At 50.1% G+C, this 17617-nt stretch overlaps 1 protein-coding gene across 2 annotated transcripts in view; it reads right to left on the bottom strand.

Annotated features, from left to right (window-relative positions):
* Nucleotides 1-17617, bottom strand: part of CAPN5 (calpain 5) — a 182932-nt gene that overhangs the window by 35209 nt on the left and 130106 nt on the right. For both annotated transcript variants that reach the window (XM_040339990.1, XM_040339991.1), the window contains exons 4-7: nucleotides 8344-8552; nucleotides 6122-6314; nucleotides 3322-3515; nucleotides 553-630 (exon numbers count right to left, since the gene is read on the bottom strand). In XM_040339990.1, the coding sequence (XP_040195924.1) occupies nucleotides 553-630; nucleotides 3322-3515; nucleotides 6122-6314; nucleotides 8344-8552 (674 nt within the window). The remainder of the gene's footprint in view (nucleotides 1-552; nucleotides 631-3321; nucleotides 3516-6121; nucleotides 6315-8343; nucleotides 8553-17617) is intronic.

Below are 17617 nucleotides of genomic sequence, written 5' to 3' on the forward strand. Positions count from 1 at the left end.
CCCCCCCCCATCCCTCTTTCATCTCAGACTCTAACCACACCCCTTTAAGCTACGCCCATAATTTAGCTTAGACTACGTCCCCCACTGTGTTTACTATGGGAGGCGCTATACAAAGCTATTCCTGTTCATTTATTTTGTGCAGCTGAGGCTGCAGAGAAAAGGACCGAGGAATCTGTCCTCAGTCCCTTTCTCCGTTTCAAAAGTGAGACATCAGGGGTCTGTTTAGACCCCTAATATTTCACTAAAGCCCCCCCCCCCCAAAAAAAGGGGGGAGTTTAATTAAAATAATAATAAAAAAAAAAACGACTGACACCAGTGGCGGAATCATCAGGGTCGCAAAGGTCGCACTTTCAACTGGACTCTGGCATCCTGGGACCATAATAAAAGGGTCCCAGGATGGGAGTAAAGGGCCCCCGAAAATCAGTGGGAAGAGCCCTTCATGGTTTCTTGCACCAGGGCCCTGAAGGTTCTAGTTACGCCTCTGAATTTAGGTTTTATTATACCATCATATTACATACAAATACCCAAAGATTTTACTAGCTGAGGACTTACCAGAATTCACCGTCATCCTGCACGGTCACGCCAAGTTTTTCCCGCTCGCTCTTGCTCACTTTTTGCCATTCCTCTGAACTGTGGAGGGAAGAGACAGCCGCGTGACACAGAGGAAAGGTACGTTCACCACTCTCCCAATCCATCTTTTCTGTAACTTCACGAATATCACTGCAAGGTCTGTAGTGAATTGCTTTTCAGAGGGCAGGTGACAGATGGATGCTAGACAATAGGTCGCCTTCTTTAACCCTTGAGAACCGGCAGCACCATGCTGCAACTGTGTGCATTACATATGGTTGCGGTTTAGCCCCAATCACTTGAATGGGTCAAGTTTGGTAGTGTACTGTCCACCAAGCATGATATAGGGTACAACTTTTGATGCAGCCGCAAAGTTTACCACCCCCTCTAGCTGCCATATTCGCTTGATCTGGATAGGTGGTAAAACCACAGCTCAATTGCTTATTTTTATATGCCAGCAATGCACTGGAAACGCATGACAATTGCATGTAAATGCGCATGCAGAACAGCAAACAGAATGCGGGGATTATGGTAAAACCGGCTTTCCGTGTGCATTTGACGCACTGCATTAAAAACACACTGTGCTGGTGTCAATATCAACTTAATGACACCCCAAATGCAAGTCGCAAAAGCGTTGCCCACACCAGATCGCATGGTACAAATACCAAGCGATGCAGTTGTAGCGAGTTTGCAGAAATAGTGCATGGACTACTTTTAGTGTGCTGCAGTGCAATTTCATCCCTTTCAAAATGAATGGGATGAAATCACACCACATAGAACTTAGATAAGCACCTGAACGACCACAACATACAGGGATATACAATGTAATCCTGACATATACCGTATTTATCGGCGTATACCGCGCACTTTTTTGCCCTAAAAATAAGGGCAAAATCGTGGGTGCGCGATATATGCCAATACCCGCTTTCCCGCGCCGAGTTTGAATACTGCGCCGGCATATACCGAGCGCAGTACACTCGTGTATAGTCGGGCAGTCTCGGCTTCTCTCGCGCTCACGTCCTGGACGTACAGGACGTGAGCGCGAGAGTAGCCGAGCCTGCCCGACTATACACGAGTGTACTGCGCTCTGTATATGCCGGCGCAGTATTCAAACTCGGCGCGAGAAACGAGCGTGGAGGACGCCGCAGAAGGACGCCGGACCCCGACGAAAAGGACACCAGAAGCCGCAGACGGACGCCGGACCCGACGAGGCTGCCGATGGAAGCCGTGCAAGACACCAAAACTGTAAGTACAAAAATCTTTTTTCCGCAGGAACTTTGGGGCAACTTTAGGGGTGCGTGCTATACCCCAATAAATACGGTAATCACATTGGTTGGACTTGATGGACTTTTTTTAACCTCACCTACTATGTAACTATATGTGAAATCACATAGTACGTTCCTGTGTGATCCAGACCTAAGGCCCCATTCACACCTGAGCGATTATCTGCTTGAAGCGCAAAAATGCTGGGAGGATACAAAAAAATACAAAAAAATATTCTCTATGGAGACGGTTCACATCTCTGGTCCAAGATGCCTGAAGCTCCTATTTTTTTGTCGCTCAAATCGGGCAGATTTAAGCATTTTTTGGCATGTTTGTATTCCCATAGAAATGAATGGAAACACACGTTTTTCTGCTTGAATGAAAAAATTGTAATACTATATGAATAAATAAATGTAAAATAAATACACAGATTACTAAAAATCATCATAAATAAGTAAAATAAATGAATAATATGTAATACGTTAATAAACAATAATTAACCTCTAACCTTAAAAATTAAATATATTATTATTATTAATAATAATAAAATGACACCCAATCTTGAACAAAAAAATACATTATTAATAATAAAAAAATGTGGTAGGGTGTTTAGTCATTGTTTTTTTTAAGGGGTAAAGGGTTAAAGTTAAGGGTTAATTATTTGTTACTTAGTATTAATTTATTGAATTTATTATTTATGATTTTTATTTATTATACATTTATTATTATTCGACCAACAACAATATCCATCATAATAATAATAATAATAATAATAATAATAATAATAAAATTAAAAAAAAATAATAAAATAACCTTAACACCAACTCCTAATCCTAACCTAAAAACTGAACTAGAACCCCTTACCCCAACGAAAAAACATTATAATAAATGAATAATGATAAAATAAGAAATAAAAGCTAAAAAAAAGCTGAAATGCCTAACAATTGATGCAATAGATAATCGTTTTCTCTATTGGCTAATAAAAAAAATGCCAAAGCCCAAAAATGCTGCATACAAATGTGCAAAAAACGCCCCAAAAAAAAAAAAAAAAAAAAAGAACGCCAGAAAAGCGCTCAAAGACGCTACGTTCAGGTGTGAATGCACCCTTAATGAGCCTATAAAATTACTGTCTGGAGTTGCTTATGCCTTCCTGTCTGGCTGTTATGCTAACCCTCTGGGTTCAATACTTCGAGTCACTGACCTGGAACTAGTGAAGTCAGAACTCTTGATGTGCATTAGTTGTTTCAGGTCAGCGACTCAAATTATTGAACCCAGAGGCAGCCAGGCAACCAGCATTTTTCTGAAGGTGAAGTCAAGATAACTGCAATCCTCAATTTACTTTCAGGACAAGTAGCTAGACACGGCCTAGTCACATGGCACAATCCGATTCACTGGGTAAATTGGCACTCAGAGCACCTTCATTCGTTTATGTTGGTGGCACACATTTGCCTGAACTTTTTGTAAACACTTCTGTGATTGGTGTGGAATTACCTGTCACTCCATGGCCCGTTCCACTCTCGTTCACCCCATGGATTGCGCATTCTGATCATATCCAGTTTCTCAGACTTGAAAAATGCCATGAGCCCATGGCCCAAGCGCACTTTCCGTACATCCGTCACAGCGTAGGCGTGGCCCTTTACTAGGCCGCAAGAAAGCCGCGCTTCCATGTCAGCCGCCGAAGTTGCCTAGAGAAAAAAAAAAAAAACATTTACAGATAAGATTTCAGACAATGGATTGAGTTTGTTTTTAGAGGCGCTGCTTAGAAGAACCAGATGTAAGGATCCATCCCAGATGGCATTACCATGACTCTAAACAGACATGTGCAGTTTAGAGTATTAGTTCTTGCCACAACACTTCAAACACAGGGAAATGGACATTTTATTTAAATGAAAAGCATCAGTATACGTATATGCAGCGGCCTGCTACTTTTTAGCCGCCGCTGTTCCAGCCATGGCTGTGCTGTAAATGACCACTATTGTTGCCTGGGGCAGTGTTTCTCAACTCCAGTCCTCAAGGCGCCCCAACAGGTCTTGTTTTCAGGATTTCCATTATTTTGCACAGGTGATTTGATCAGTTTCCCTGCCTTAGTAATTACCACAGCCATTCCATCAGAGGGAAATCCTGAAAACATGACCTGTTGGGGCGCCTTGAGGACTGGAGTTGAGAAACACCGGCCTGGGGTGTTGGTACCACCCCAGGCCAAGGGTGGCAGCAGCTAGGTCAAGGTGTTTTGGGTGTTCTTCCTCGGCAGCCAATCAGTGGGAGTTGGTCGGCCCGCTGTGCATGCTGGGGAGGAGTACTTAAGGGACAGACGTCATTAGACCGGGGTCATCGATCGCTGTTCTGTCATCCCACCACCCCCTGTGAGTGGCCCTTCTGGCCGGGGAGTTGAGATCTACCAAGTAGGCCCATTAGTCAGACTGGGTCTTTGGTTACAGAGTGGTCCTGTGCTGTCCGTCCTGAGGGAGGAAGCCACTTGATGAAGAACCTATTCTGGAGAGCACCGAGCACAAGGCTGGTATCTCAGTAGAGGCCTTGAACTTCATCGAAGGATGCACTATTACCGAAGGGCTGAGTGATGGTCGCCTGTCAGTTCGAAGTCCACAAGAATTCATTCCTGAGAGGACCGGGTGCTGAATCCTGCGTTAAGGGGATTTTGGACCGAATATACCTCCATCAGTGGGAAGGTCTGTGGCGGAGACTTTACCGTTTTCCGTGCGCCATCCCGGCTGCTAGGCTAGTGAGAGAGGCCTATCCGGGTGCGCAATACCCACTCTGGCTAGAGTGGCCACGAAAGCCGTGTTGCTGGAAGCAGGAGTGTTTCTGGACAAAGTTGTGCACCTGAACCTATTATCTGTGACCCTTCCACCTCTTCAACCACTTCTTTTATTCTGTTCTCAAGTTCACCAAATAAATCTTAGAAAAAGAAGTGCAACGTGCGGGCAGTGAACTTTTTTTCAGCTCTCATTGGATACCCTAGACGACGAGGAAATAGAGGTAACATGCCACCCAAATCAAACAGCAGCTCCTCCAGGGGTAGTGCTACATATACACTGGAATTTAGGTTTTACTTTATGTGAAAAACTAATAGGAAATGGTTGTGAAATGTTAAGTTCCAATGAAGAGTGGGGCCTGAGCCAAAACTTTCAGTGTGTCACGTCCCCACTGGGGATCTCTTGTCACAGTGGAGGAAGCGATAATTTTTTAGTATTATTTATTTTTACAATTTTACTTTTAAATATTTATTATATTTATTATCACTCCCAGGACCAGCAAGCACTGAAATGCAGGCCTGACACTGGCCCAGCCAGACCCAAAGAAAAGGCTCTTTGCAGGCAGGGACCACTTGCCCCTTTGGTGCAGCAAAATTAAGGTAGTCCCAATGCTAGCTGCCCCATGTGGCTATTGATTCCAGCACCACCTCTTAAGGCCCAGATAACCCTCCTGGCTGCAGCTGCCTCTCTCCACTGCTCATGCCACCACAGTCCACTCCATCCAAGACTGCAATCTCCCAGTCCTCATAGGTGTGCCTCCCAGCCCTCCTCCTGACTGCGACTTGTTCCTCCTGGAGACTTTCCCAGCAGTGCTTACTCCTACAGTCCTCTCCTTGCTCCCAGTGCCTCCTGCCAGGACACCTCCGTGTGTTGTGAAAGGGTCCCGTCCGCATCCGAGCCCAGGTCCATAGTCACACCCCACCCCCCACCCTAGACTGGGGAGCGCCCTCAAAGGTCGCGACAGCCTAGCACTCCATCTCCAGCATCCACCCAAACAACCCCTCCTCCACTACTTTTGGGAATTGGTGCAGCTCAACAAAGTCAGTGTCGCACGATTCAGACAGTGCCTTTGCCGGCAAAATTGGCATGCCGGCATATGCCAAATTGACCCAATGTGAACGTGGGCTAAAACCTGGAAGCTGATTGGTTTTTGTGCAGAGCTGCACCAGATTTTGCCCTCTCCAGTTTTAGTAAATCTCCCCCAGTGTCCTGGAAATCAGACTCAAGGAGCATCAAATACTGCAAGAAATCTAAATGTATTTTCACGCAAAACACAATTCGGATTCGCCACCTTTCAGCACTCATTGAAAAAACATGACAGGTCCCCTTTAACAAGCTCAGTGGTTTCTCAGTAATGCAGTATTTCACGTCTAGACCCCCTGTTTTGATTATAAGTGACATTTCTATTCATGAGAGGAGATAAAAGCTCTTATTAACACGAGTTACACAGCCGATCTCCCGCTGGCATGACATTTTACATTCATTTGAGCGTTCTATTAGCGGAAACAAAGACCGACCTTGATGGAGCAGCTGATTAGGCCTCCGCGATTATGTACTTTCAGGACTCGCTCGAAAAGTTCATTTCTCTTATTGGCGTCCGCGTTGTATTCTCCTTCTAAGAGCTCGACGGGTTCGGAGACCCCGCCGGTGAAATCAACAAGGGCGTCTGCTGTGTTGCCGCCATCAAGAGCCTCGTAGCATCCCGCCAGCCTGGTAATCAGAAACAATATGTTATGGGGAGCTTGGATGAGGATAATTCACATTCCAATAGGCTGCCTTTAAAGCCCTACTCCAACCATTATTAGAAGAGTTACACTTGACTAGGGTAGTTCAGATAACTTACTACCCCAACTCAAACTTGTACCTTACAACCCCCTTTTATCCTATAGGAAACCGCAAAAGGCACAATGAGAGCCTGGCTTAAAAAAAGCAAATTCTTGTAATTTTGTATTCTGTCTTTAAAATGCATAAGAGCCCAGTCTGCATTTCCTCATTCAATAATAACCTCTTAGGCCTCGTTCAAAGGCGTGAACTACAGCCAATGCCCATGAAAGGGCCGCGGTTTCCCCATGGGGATGCACAGGTGTTCCCCCCTTGACTACTGCAACTCCCTCCTCACTAGCCTACCTTTACACAGACTCCCTTTCAGTCTATTACGAATGCTGCTGCCAGATACTATACACCTAACTAACCAAGCCGTGACTGCTGCCCCTTTCAATCCCGCCTCTGACTTCCACAACATACAAAGCCATCCATCCAGAGATATCAGGCAAATCGTCCACGTTGCTCCTCCCAAAACCTACTGGGGTAGATTCAGTTAGATTTGCGCAGTTTTTACGTAGGCGCAGGGCACCGTTTTTGCCCTGCGCCCCCGCAAATTATCTGCGCTACCCTCGATTCACGGAGCAGTAGCTCCGTAAATTGCGTGGGCGCTCCGGCAAAATGCCCGGCGTAAGCGCGTGCAATTTAAATGATCCCGTAGGGGGCGTGGATCATTTAAATTAGGCGCGTTCCCGTGCCGAGCGTAGTGCGCATGCTCCGTCGGGAAACTTTCCCGACCTGCATTGCGGTAAATGACGTCGCAAGGACGTCATTTGCTTCAAAGTGAACGCGAATGCCGTCCAGCGCCATTCACGATTCACTTACGCAAACAATGTAAATTTGAAATTTTGCGACGCGGGAACGACGGGTATACGTAGCATTGGCTGCCTCTGCTAATAGCAGGGTCAGCCTTACGCAAAAACCGACGTACGCAAACAACGTAAACTGCGTACACAGGGCTCGCGTAGGGTTGTGAATCGGCGTTAGTATGCAATTTGCATACTATACGCTGACCACAACGGGAACGCCACCTAGCGGCCTGCGTAAGAATGCAGCCTAAGATATGACGGTATAAGGAGCCTTATGCCAGTCATTTCTTAGGCTGCAGTCGGCGTAACAAGGTTCCTGAATAAGGAGCATTCGTAACGCCGGCGCAGGTAAGCAATTGCGCTGCGTAACTATGGTTACGCAGACGCAATTGCTCTTTGAATCTACCCCACTGTTTTCTAGATCCCTTGTTACTTCCTCTCATCCTGGTCTTCAGGATTTCTCCAAAACCCCTCCCATCCTCTGGAACTCCCTATGCCAGTATATCCGATCAGTTCCTACCCCGTCTACCTTTTGGTGATCCTTAAAAACTCATTTATTCAGGGAAACGTACCCCACCTCCACCTAAAAACTATACTTGGGTCACCTCAATCAGATCATCCCTCACAGCTATTATTTGTACCACCTTCCCCTCCCTAGATTGTAAGCCCCTTTTATTCCTACTGTATTGAACTGGGATTATAATTGTTTTGATTCCCTTTATATTGTAGAGTGCTGTGCAAACTGCAGGCGCTATATAAACCCTGTATAATAATAAATCATCATCCCCCATTGATGTCAATTTAGATGCAGCAGCTGCACTGGGAACACAGTGGGAGTGAGAGTTTGGGGAAGCGTGCCCACAGAGATGTCAAATTGGGAGCAGTGGCAGACACCAATGGCACTACCTACGCCAAAATGCATGGAACTCCTGTGAACTCCCCTGCATGGGCGTACACTGTAGTGCATCCCGTGTGAACGAAGCCTTACAGACATTTTCATTACCTTACCCTGGACTTCTTCCACTTGACTTGTGGGTACATACTGTACAGTAGCCTATTGTAGTGATGGACCTATAAAATAAGAGAAAAGCACCGGGGCCGCTACGTACTTGGCATAAGCCTTCTCCACCAATGCACACCACAGCTCGTTCTTCTCATTGGAATGGCAGTAGATGAGCTCATTATTGATTGTCGGGAGTCTGTCATCGATCACCACATCTATCCACTCCCCAAACCGCCAGAAATTGAAGTGAAAGATCCCGGTGTAATTTTCAGGCTTTTCCGTGTTCCACTCCTGTTCCTTCCAGTTGGGAATCACCTGCATCACACAAAGGAGTACAGGAGGTTAACACAACAAACTTAAAAGGAGGAACAAAATGGCTGCTGAAATGCCAACGATTGTTCCATTATTTGTTAATTTGTTAATGTGTTTTCAGTGATCAACCTAAAATGCTGCACAGGAAGTACACTATAATAAATAATATATATATATATATATATATATATATAAATAAATAAATCGACCAACCAGACCGCTAGGTGACCTTCAGAATCAGGGAGAGCTGACATCCTTCTTTGTAGAGTGGGTTACTAGACGTAGTGGGTGTAATGCAAGATGGATGAATTGGGCACCAGTCAGATTTTGAATGCGAACAAGAGATTTATGGTCTATTAACAAGCACAGTGAGAGAGCGGGTTAGGGCCAGGACACCCTTGGGTAGATGTTAATTGGCAGATTTTGTGGCGATTGCTTCCCCTTTACTTCCGACCACAACTGGTTCCCCGTCCAGCTGAACCGTCGCAACTTGGTTGGACTCCAATCCTGCAGTCCCAACCCTGCTTCTCCTGCCTCAGGCAACCTATCAGCCAGGTGTCCCCGGGATAGGCCTCTGGCTTTCAGCCTAGCAACCCAGGGCGACATAACACACGTCCACCTAGACAGCCATCCAGGTGGCACAGAACCTCAATCAACTGACTTCACCTAAATAAATAGGCTCTCCCAGCAGGCCAAGGAACTAAAGAAACCCCCACCAATTGGCTGAGATACCCAAACCATTCAGGATCTGACCTTGCTATGCCCCCGTCGATCTAATGTCACCAGCCACAGTGCCACCTAGTGATAGAAGAGAAAAGGTGCAGCAATTCCAGAATTAGAGGGGAATCAGTGGATCTTCTAACAATTAGCCAGGACAATTACTACCCGGCAAACTAAAATTTGTTAGCAACCCTGCCTAAACACCAGGGTGCTACATATAAAAACAGAAACCTAAATCTGTAGATTAAAGCCGGACTTTAGGCAAACAACTAAATACACAAATTAAATACATAAAAAAAGGAAGGCGTTTCACCTGCCAAATGATAAATATCTCTCTATCCAGTCCTGAGATTTACACAGTTCTGCCAAACCACACAGCCCTGTTTGGCAGGAGAGAACGCAATACTGCTCTGAAGCAGTTCAAAAATTAAATGAATAATAATGACAGACAAGAAACAGACACTGAGGGCTAGTATACACTAGCGTTAGCCCTCTGTAGTGGATCACACTTCAGAGAATGTTTGACAGGCGCTGGAGGAGGCGTTGTGTCTCCAGCACCATAATACCGAAAACAACTTGCATTTGGTAGCATTTGGTGGGCAGAACTGCCAAGCATGATAGGAAGAAGCAAAGCACTATGGCCTAGGGCAGGGGTGGCAGGCCAGTGGCCCGGGGGCCACATGTGGCCCGCGGAGCCCTCTGAGGTGGCCCGCGACCTCCTGTTCTGGAATGGTGGGTTGGCACCCCAGATCGCAGGCTGCCGACCCTCCATACCACAGCATCAGTGTTGTGAATGAAGCTGGTGGTACAAGAAGAAAGCGGCTGCGGAGCAGAGCCCCATAAGCCGATGCTTCCTATACAGCGCAGGCTTTTGCCACAGGCGGAGTCTATGGCAAAGTTCAGCTAACCCGCAGGATAGACACAGGTGCACTACGCTGACTCTGTGGTGTGGGTAAATCGCAGCACATCAGTGTGAAAGCAGTCTTATGCCCTTTTCACATGATCAGCCCAACCAAATGGGACCCTCAATTCACCTCTATAGAGCGACAGATGTCCGTTTACGCCGCCTACCTCCAATCTGAAAATGAAAAGAGAATGTGTCCCCTTTCATCTGGGTGGATCGGAGGGCCTATAGAGTAGCCAAGACCTGTCATCCGCCCGCTCCGCTCATTGTGGCCCTCGACTGGTTACCAAGTTGCTTACGTGGCCCTCGTTCTTCAAATGGTTGGGCACCCCTGGCCTAGGGTGACTACATTTCCAAACTATCATTCAGGCCCCCCCCCTTCCCAAAAATCAGCTTGTGGTGTAACGAATCACAGCACAGTGATTGGACACAAGAGGTGGGATTTATGATTTTTCTCTAATCACAAGCAGGGGGCAGGGACTGTGCTCCTCCAGTGAGGCCCGGAGCAACTGGAAGTCAGTGTAGGGCCGGCCATGACAGGGTTAACAGAAACCCTAGTAGCTGTGGGGGGAGGAGCAGAGCAGGGGAGGAGAGATCACAGATATCTCTTACTCTCAGTTTCCCGGGCAGAGGCAGCGTGGGGGAGTGAAGTGCCTGCTGTGTCTGCTCAGCCTGCAGGGATTTCGCTTGTCCCAAATTGTCACGGCGATGGCTGCGATCGAGGATTTATTCGGGAGATTGAGGGCGGAGGCGGCTATCCGGGGTGAGGACTGGCTGCAGAGGCAGTTGGGGGCGCTTTTATCGCAGGATGGAGGGGACATGGGGCGCATGGCGTCGGGGCCTAGCCGCGTCCAGACCGGACAGGCAGCATCGGGGCCGGAGCACACAGGTGTGGTGCTGGCGGAGTCGGGGCCTGAACGGTCGGTCCGGGGAGCAGTGCGGGCACACGGGGACACAATTCAGGTCGCATCGGGGCCTGATCACACAGGCATGGGAGCAGCGTCGTCGGGGCCTAGTCACACAGGCCGGGGGGCCTCGCGGACGCGCTCGTCCCGCCCCCCCCGCCGGTATTCGCCCAGTATATCCCCGGGACGGCAGAGGGGGGATAGTGGACATAGCAGGGCCCCTTCGGGCCCCCCCGCGAAGCGGGCGGCGGGTATTGTGTCGGAAGGCCCAGCCGGGGGCACCAGGAGTAGCGTGGGTGCAAGGGGGGGGACGGCCAGGGGGCTCAGATGCGGCGGCCTTGCCCGCCCGGCGTGTGGATCAGGCAGTGACGGGCCCGGTGGTGGGGTCTCGGCGAGTGGGATCGCAGGCCACGGTGGCTAGCCCCCCAGCTTCCTCGGCTAGCCACTTGCAGGAGGTGGAGCGCGTCGGCAGCAACAGGGTTACGCCAAGCAGGAAAGCTTCGGCAAAATCGCCGCACGGGTCCAGGGCCCGCAGGGGGAGTGAATCCGGCCCTGGGCCTTCGGCCTCCGGGACCGAGCCGCCCGGTGGGTCATCATCGGAGGAGGAGGATCGGTCGGAGGGAGAGCGGTCGGGATCTGAGGACGAGGTCTTGCCCAGGACGATACCAGCAACGAGGGATTCGAGACGGTCGGCTGATGGGATTGCTTCCACGCAGCCCGGTAAGTCATTTTACACTGATGTTTCTAATAGGCAATGTGTTGATGTGGTTGAGAGGAATGTGGTTGTTGCACCGGCGTCCCAGGTTACGGATGCACAGGTGGGTATTGCTGGAGGTGATGTGGGTTTGCAAAGGTTTTTGTCAGGGTTAGAGGCTCTGGTCAGTCAGCTAAAAGGGGGGGACAGACCTCCCGCAAGCCCGGCGGCGGCTTGGGGGCCGGTCGGGGGAGCTACGGGGGTGGCCGCGGCGGCGGTGGCGGCTGCCACTACGCCGTTGGTGGTAGCTGGAAAGGAGGCAAGTGGGGGCGGCTTGGGGGCCGGGGCATCAGTGCAGCCGGAGGTTACCGCCGAGTCGGCGGGGGCCGCTTCAAAAAAACGGGATTTAGTACGGCTAGCGGATGAGGCTAGGGGACAGGTTTACACCTGTTACGATGCGCCGCTGGGGTCGCATCTGAAACAGGAGGTACGGGAAAAGATCTGGAAGAGCGAGTACGTGGAGATATTCGCGCTGTTACCGCTGGAAAAATTCAATTTGGACAGGGTAAAACCAGAGGATTCTAAGAAGGAAGATGAGGAGAAGAGGAGGTACAGGCTAATACCTCGCACGTTTGCAAACTGGTCGCAGGCGTATTCCATTTTGGCCAGTGTGATTGGCGAGAAGAACCCCGAGCACTGCTCGGCGCTCTTCAGTTACCAGGAGGCGATCAGTGAGGCCTACAGGTGCTATGGGGGCACAGGTTGGATTAGATATGACGAACAGTTCAGGCAACGTCGGGCGATCAGGCCGGAAATTCGTTGGGACGCCAAGGACATTAGCCTTTGGATGCGGCTTATGACGGCTCCGAGGACGTCGGCGCCGTTTTTTCAGGGGGGGGGCCGGCGGAGCCTCTTCCCTGGGACAGTCGGCCGGAAAGAAAAAAGGGGTTTGTTGGCAGTTCAACGAGGGTAGCTGCAAGTTTGGGGGGTCGTGCCGATACAAGCATGAGTGCTCCGGGTGTGGGGGTAATCACCCCTCTTCCCGCTGCTTCAAGCAGGGCAAGGGACGTCCCGGGGATTCTTCAGGTAAGAGGGAGCACCCCGGTGATGGTGAGAAGGATGCTGCCGTTTCTCGGTAGGTATCCGGACAGAGCGGCGGCTCAGCTCCTGGAGGAAGGTTTTACTGTGGGGTTCCGTATTCCTTGTAGCTTGACGGTGGTTCCGCCGCTGTCCAAGAATTTGCGTTCGGCTCTCCAACACCCCGAAGTGGTTTCTGAGAAATTACGGAAGGAAGTGGGGCTAGGCCGCATGGGGGGCCCGTTTGAATCCCCCCCTTTGGAGGGTCTGGTGGTATCACCGTTGGGGGTGGTACCGAAGAAGGAACCAAACAAGTTCAGACTCATTCACCACCTCTCATTTCCGAAAGGGGGGTCGGTAAATGATGCGATTGATGCGGGCGATTGTTCGGTGTGCTACACATCGTTTGACGCGGCGGTGGGATGGGTCAAGAAATACGGTCGGGGGGCGTTGATGGCCAAGTCGGACATCGAGGCGGCCTTCCGGCTGTTGCCGGTGCACCCGGACAGCTTCAGACTGTTGGGGTGTCACTGGGGAGGGGAGTTCTATGTGGACAAATGTCTGCCCATGGGCTGCTCGGTATCCTGTGCGTTGTTCGAACAATTCAGTTCCTTTTTGGAATGGGTGGTGCGAGACGTTGTGGGAGTGAATTCAGTCATCCACTATCTAGATGACTTTCTCTGCATTGGACCGGGGGGGTCACGGATTTGTGCAGTTTTGTTATCTACGCTAGAACACATAGCGGAACGTTTTGGGGTGCCTTTGGCGCCCGAAAAGACGGAAGGTCCTAGGTCTGTCATTCAATTCCTGGGCATAGTCATAGACGCCGAGAAGATGGAATGTCGTTTGCCGCAGGATAAGCTAGAAGGCCTCAAGGCGGAGGTCAGGGGTATGATTGGAGTGCATAAGGTGCAGCTGCGGGCTTTGCAGTCGTTGTTGGGTAAGCTGAATTTTGCCTGCAGGATTATCCCGATGGGGAGGGTTTTTTGTCGTCGGCTGTCGGCTAGCACTGCGGGTGTTAGGTTGCCCAATCACTATGTGCGGCTCGTGAAGGAGCATAGGGAGGACCTGCGGGTATGGCACTTTTTTCTAGAGGGTTTTAACGGCAGGGCCTTGTGGATGTCCGGCCCGGTCAGCAATTTTGACCTGGAGCTGTATACAGATGCGGCCGGGGGTGCGGGCTTTGGGGCCTTCTTTCAGGGTCAGTGGAGCGCTGGCTCTTGGCCGCAGTCTTGGGTGACTGCGGGCTTTACAAAGAATTTGGTGCTGCTGGAGCTGTTTCCAGTGGTGCTGGCGGTTGAGTTATGGGGCACGTCTTTCCGGGATCGGAAGGTGCGCTTCCATGGGGATAACTTGGGGGTCGTGCAGGTGATCAATCGAGTTACCGCATCTTCTCCCCCAGTGATTCGTCTCCTGAGACACTTGGTGCTGCGCTGTATGCAGCTGAATGTGTTTGTGTATGCGGTGCACTTACCGGGTGTGGACAATGTCGTGGCTGACGCTTTGTCTCGGTTTCAGTGGGACAGGTTCCGGGAGCTGGTGCCGGAGGCAGAGGAACGGGGGGTCCCTTGTCCGGAGTGGCTGTGGCAGATTCCATTGGAACAATCTCCACCTGGATTAGGAAATCGTTGAGTGCGGGTACTTGGGCGGCCTATGAGAAGGTATGGTCGGAGTGGAGCGATTTGGTGAGGGAATCGGAGGTTCACCTTTCGGGACCGGAGGTGAGGACACTGGTTCTGTATTTTTTGTCTAGAAACATGGAAGCGGGAGTGTCGCCGTCGGCGTTGGATAAGAAATTGGCCGGGTTGGCATTTCTGTTCAAATGGCAAGGGTGGCCGGATCTTACAAAGGACTTCTGGGTGCGACAAGCTCTGAAAGGGTACAGGAAACAGGGGCGGCGACCTGACGCTCGCCGCCCGGTGTCTTTCGAAGTTTTGAGAGGAATCCTGGCTAAAGTGGGGGCGATATGTTCATCCAGGTTTGAAGTTACATTGTTCCGCGCGGCATTCGCGCTGGCATTTTTTGGGGCCTTTAGGGTGGGCGAGCTGGTGAGCCCGTCGAAATTGGTCCAGGGGGGCATGGGAGTTGCGGATGTCGGTTGGACCCCGGAGGGGGTCACGTTGTGGCTCAGAAGGTCCAAAACGGATCAGAGTGGCAAGGGAAGGGCGGTTCATGTGTTCCCAATTGAAGGGTCGGAGTTGTGCCCGGTCGGGCTGGTAAGGGACTACCTGGACATACGTCCGGGGGTGGGGGGCGCCTTTTTGGTACACGAAAATGGGTCCCCGATGTCACGATATCAGTTTGTGGCAGTGTTTAGGAAGTGTCTGGGGGCATTGGGCCTGGTGGCAAAGGAGTTCTCGGCTCATTCCTTTAGGATCGGGGCAGCTACGGAAGCGGCAAGGAATGGACTGGGTGAAGAGGCAATAAAGAGGATAGGGCGTTGGGAATCCAGGCGGTTTCAATTATATGTTAGGCCGCAGCTGGTGGCTAGTTTGGGTTGAAGGTCTGGGGAGTGGGGTTTTGAGTTACGGGGCAAAGGGGGTGACAGGGATTACTCAAAAGCGGGTTATCTCTATGTGGGTATGTTGGTGACGTGTTTTTTTTTTTGTTTACTGTTTTTCAGGTACTGGACCGCTTTTGGTCTGGATAATGGGCCACTCCTATGTGGTTCGGGGGGCCAGACGGGCGGATGATCGCCCGACCGGTCGCCAGCTGGGAATATCGAGACAGGAGGCGAGTGTAAGGTGGTTGGGGGTCCCCGGGATGTTATGGAGCAAGGTGGTGCCGGAGGTGCACAAATTTGCACAGCTGGACAGGCCACCGGAGGTTCTGGTTATTCACGCCGGGGGGAATGATCTTGGAGTGAGATCGATGATGGAGATAGCACGGGACATTAAATTTGACTTTCAGCGGATCCGGATGTCCTTTCCGGATACGATAGTGGTGTGGTCAGACATGGTGGCCAGGTCAACATGGAGGATGGCCAGGTCGGTAGAGGGGGTGAATCGGGCGCGCAGGAAGATAAACAGAAATGTGGGGCGGTTTGTGCTCAGGAACGGGGGGCTAGTGGTTCGGCACCCCGAATTGGAAGTGGACACATGGAGATACCTCAGGAGTGATGGTGTTCACCTCACGGACGTGGGGATTGATATGTGGGTGTTGCGTTTAGAGGAGGGGGTACAGCAAGCGATGAGGGTGTGGAGGTGCTCCCATAGGTAAGGGGTTACCTTTGGGTGCTGGTGGCGGGTGTTTTTGGACTTTGCAGGAGAAGATATTACCCCAAAGATGGACACCAGTACCCAGTGGTGGATGGTTTCTGAAGGGGTTTCTAGTTCCCAGTCTACTAATGTAGCTGGAAGGTTGGTGAATGGGGGCACTGCGGTCAATGGTCGTCTTTGAGCCAGCTTCGGCTTGAGGCCTATGACCAGAGGTTAGGACACCGCAGTGCCAAAAAAGTGTTACATAGTTACAAAGTTTAAAGGTTAACGAGTTAAGGGTTAATGGGTCCTGCAAAGTCCAGCACCATGTTAGAGAGGTTATTATCTCAGGAAATAAGTGTTTTTTCTCTATGTGTTATTGGTTTTTGTTATTGGTTATTTATGATTATTTAAAGAGTATTTAAAATAAAGGAGGCTGCTACGGCCAGTTTTTACTCCAACACTAAGTAGTGGTCTCATTATTTATTAAAGGTTAAGTGGGGGTATTAACTGTAAAGGGGCTTTAGCGGTCAGGGTGAATTCTGGTATACCATAGTCAAGTGAGGCCCGGAGCAACTGGAAGTCAGTGTAGGGCCGGCCATGACAGGGTTAACAGAAACCCTAGTAGCTGTGGGGGGAGGAGCAGAGCAGGGGAGGAGAGATCACAGATATCTCTTACTCTCAGTTTCCCGGGCAGAGGCAGCGTGGGGGAGTGAAGTTCCCACCCACCCTCCCTTTATTCTGGGGTTTTATTGATTACGGTATTGATGGTATATGGATGAATTGGTATGTGGTTTGGTGCTGTTTTGGTGTTTTCTTTTCTTTCAGGTTTATGGATCACGTTGTCGTGGCAGTGGCGGGTGTTTTTGGACTTTGCAGGAGAAGATATTACCCCAAAGATGGACACCAGTACCCAGTGGTGGATGGTTTCTGAAGGGGTTTCTAGTTCCCAGTCTACTAATGTAGCTGGAAGGTTGGTGAATGGGGGCACTGCGGCAGGGCTCAAGTCCTGCGGGAACGCGTGGGAACGGAGTTCCTGCACTTTTTTCTCAGCAGGAACGCAGTTCCCTTTGCAGGACTAGAGCAGCCAAGAGCAGCCAAGCCACCCGAGCCAATCCTTCACTAAGCGGCGATGCCCAGCTCGAGTCACTGTCAGGGGCAGGCGAACCTTAGTAATCCTTTGTGTTACCGGCCGCTTCCTGTATATGGATTCATCGGGTAGTGTGCGGGTATTCCGTCACTTCCTCGATGCCGCAATGTCTCCTGGGAGCTTTTGTCATTGTTCCCAGGAGACATTGAGGAGGTCTGCCGCGAATTATCGAGAGATTTATAAAGAACTTGCTTAAAAAAAAATATGCGGTTTAGTAATTATGCATATGAGCGTATCATTTTTTTTTTTTGGTGGGGGAGTGGATTTTGGGTGGGAGTTCCCACACTTTTTTCCCCAGGACTTGACCCCTGCACTGCGGTCAATGGTCGTCTTTGAGCCAGCTTCGGCTTGAGGCCTATGACCAGAGGTTAGGACACCGCAGTGCCAAAAAAGTGTTACATAGTTACAAAGTTTAAAGGTT

This window comes from Rana temporaria, chromosome 2 (genome assembly GCF_905171775.1).
Source record: "Rana temporaria chromosome 2, aRanTem1.1, whole genome shotgun sequence".
Taxonomy (NCBI): domain Eukaryota; kingdom Metazoa; phylum Chordata; class Amphibia; order Anura; family Ranidae; genus Rana; species Rana temporaria.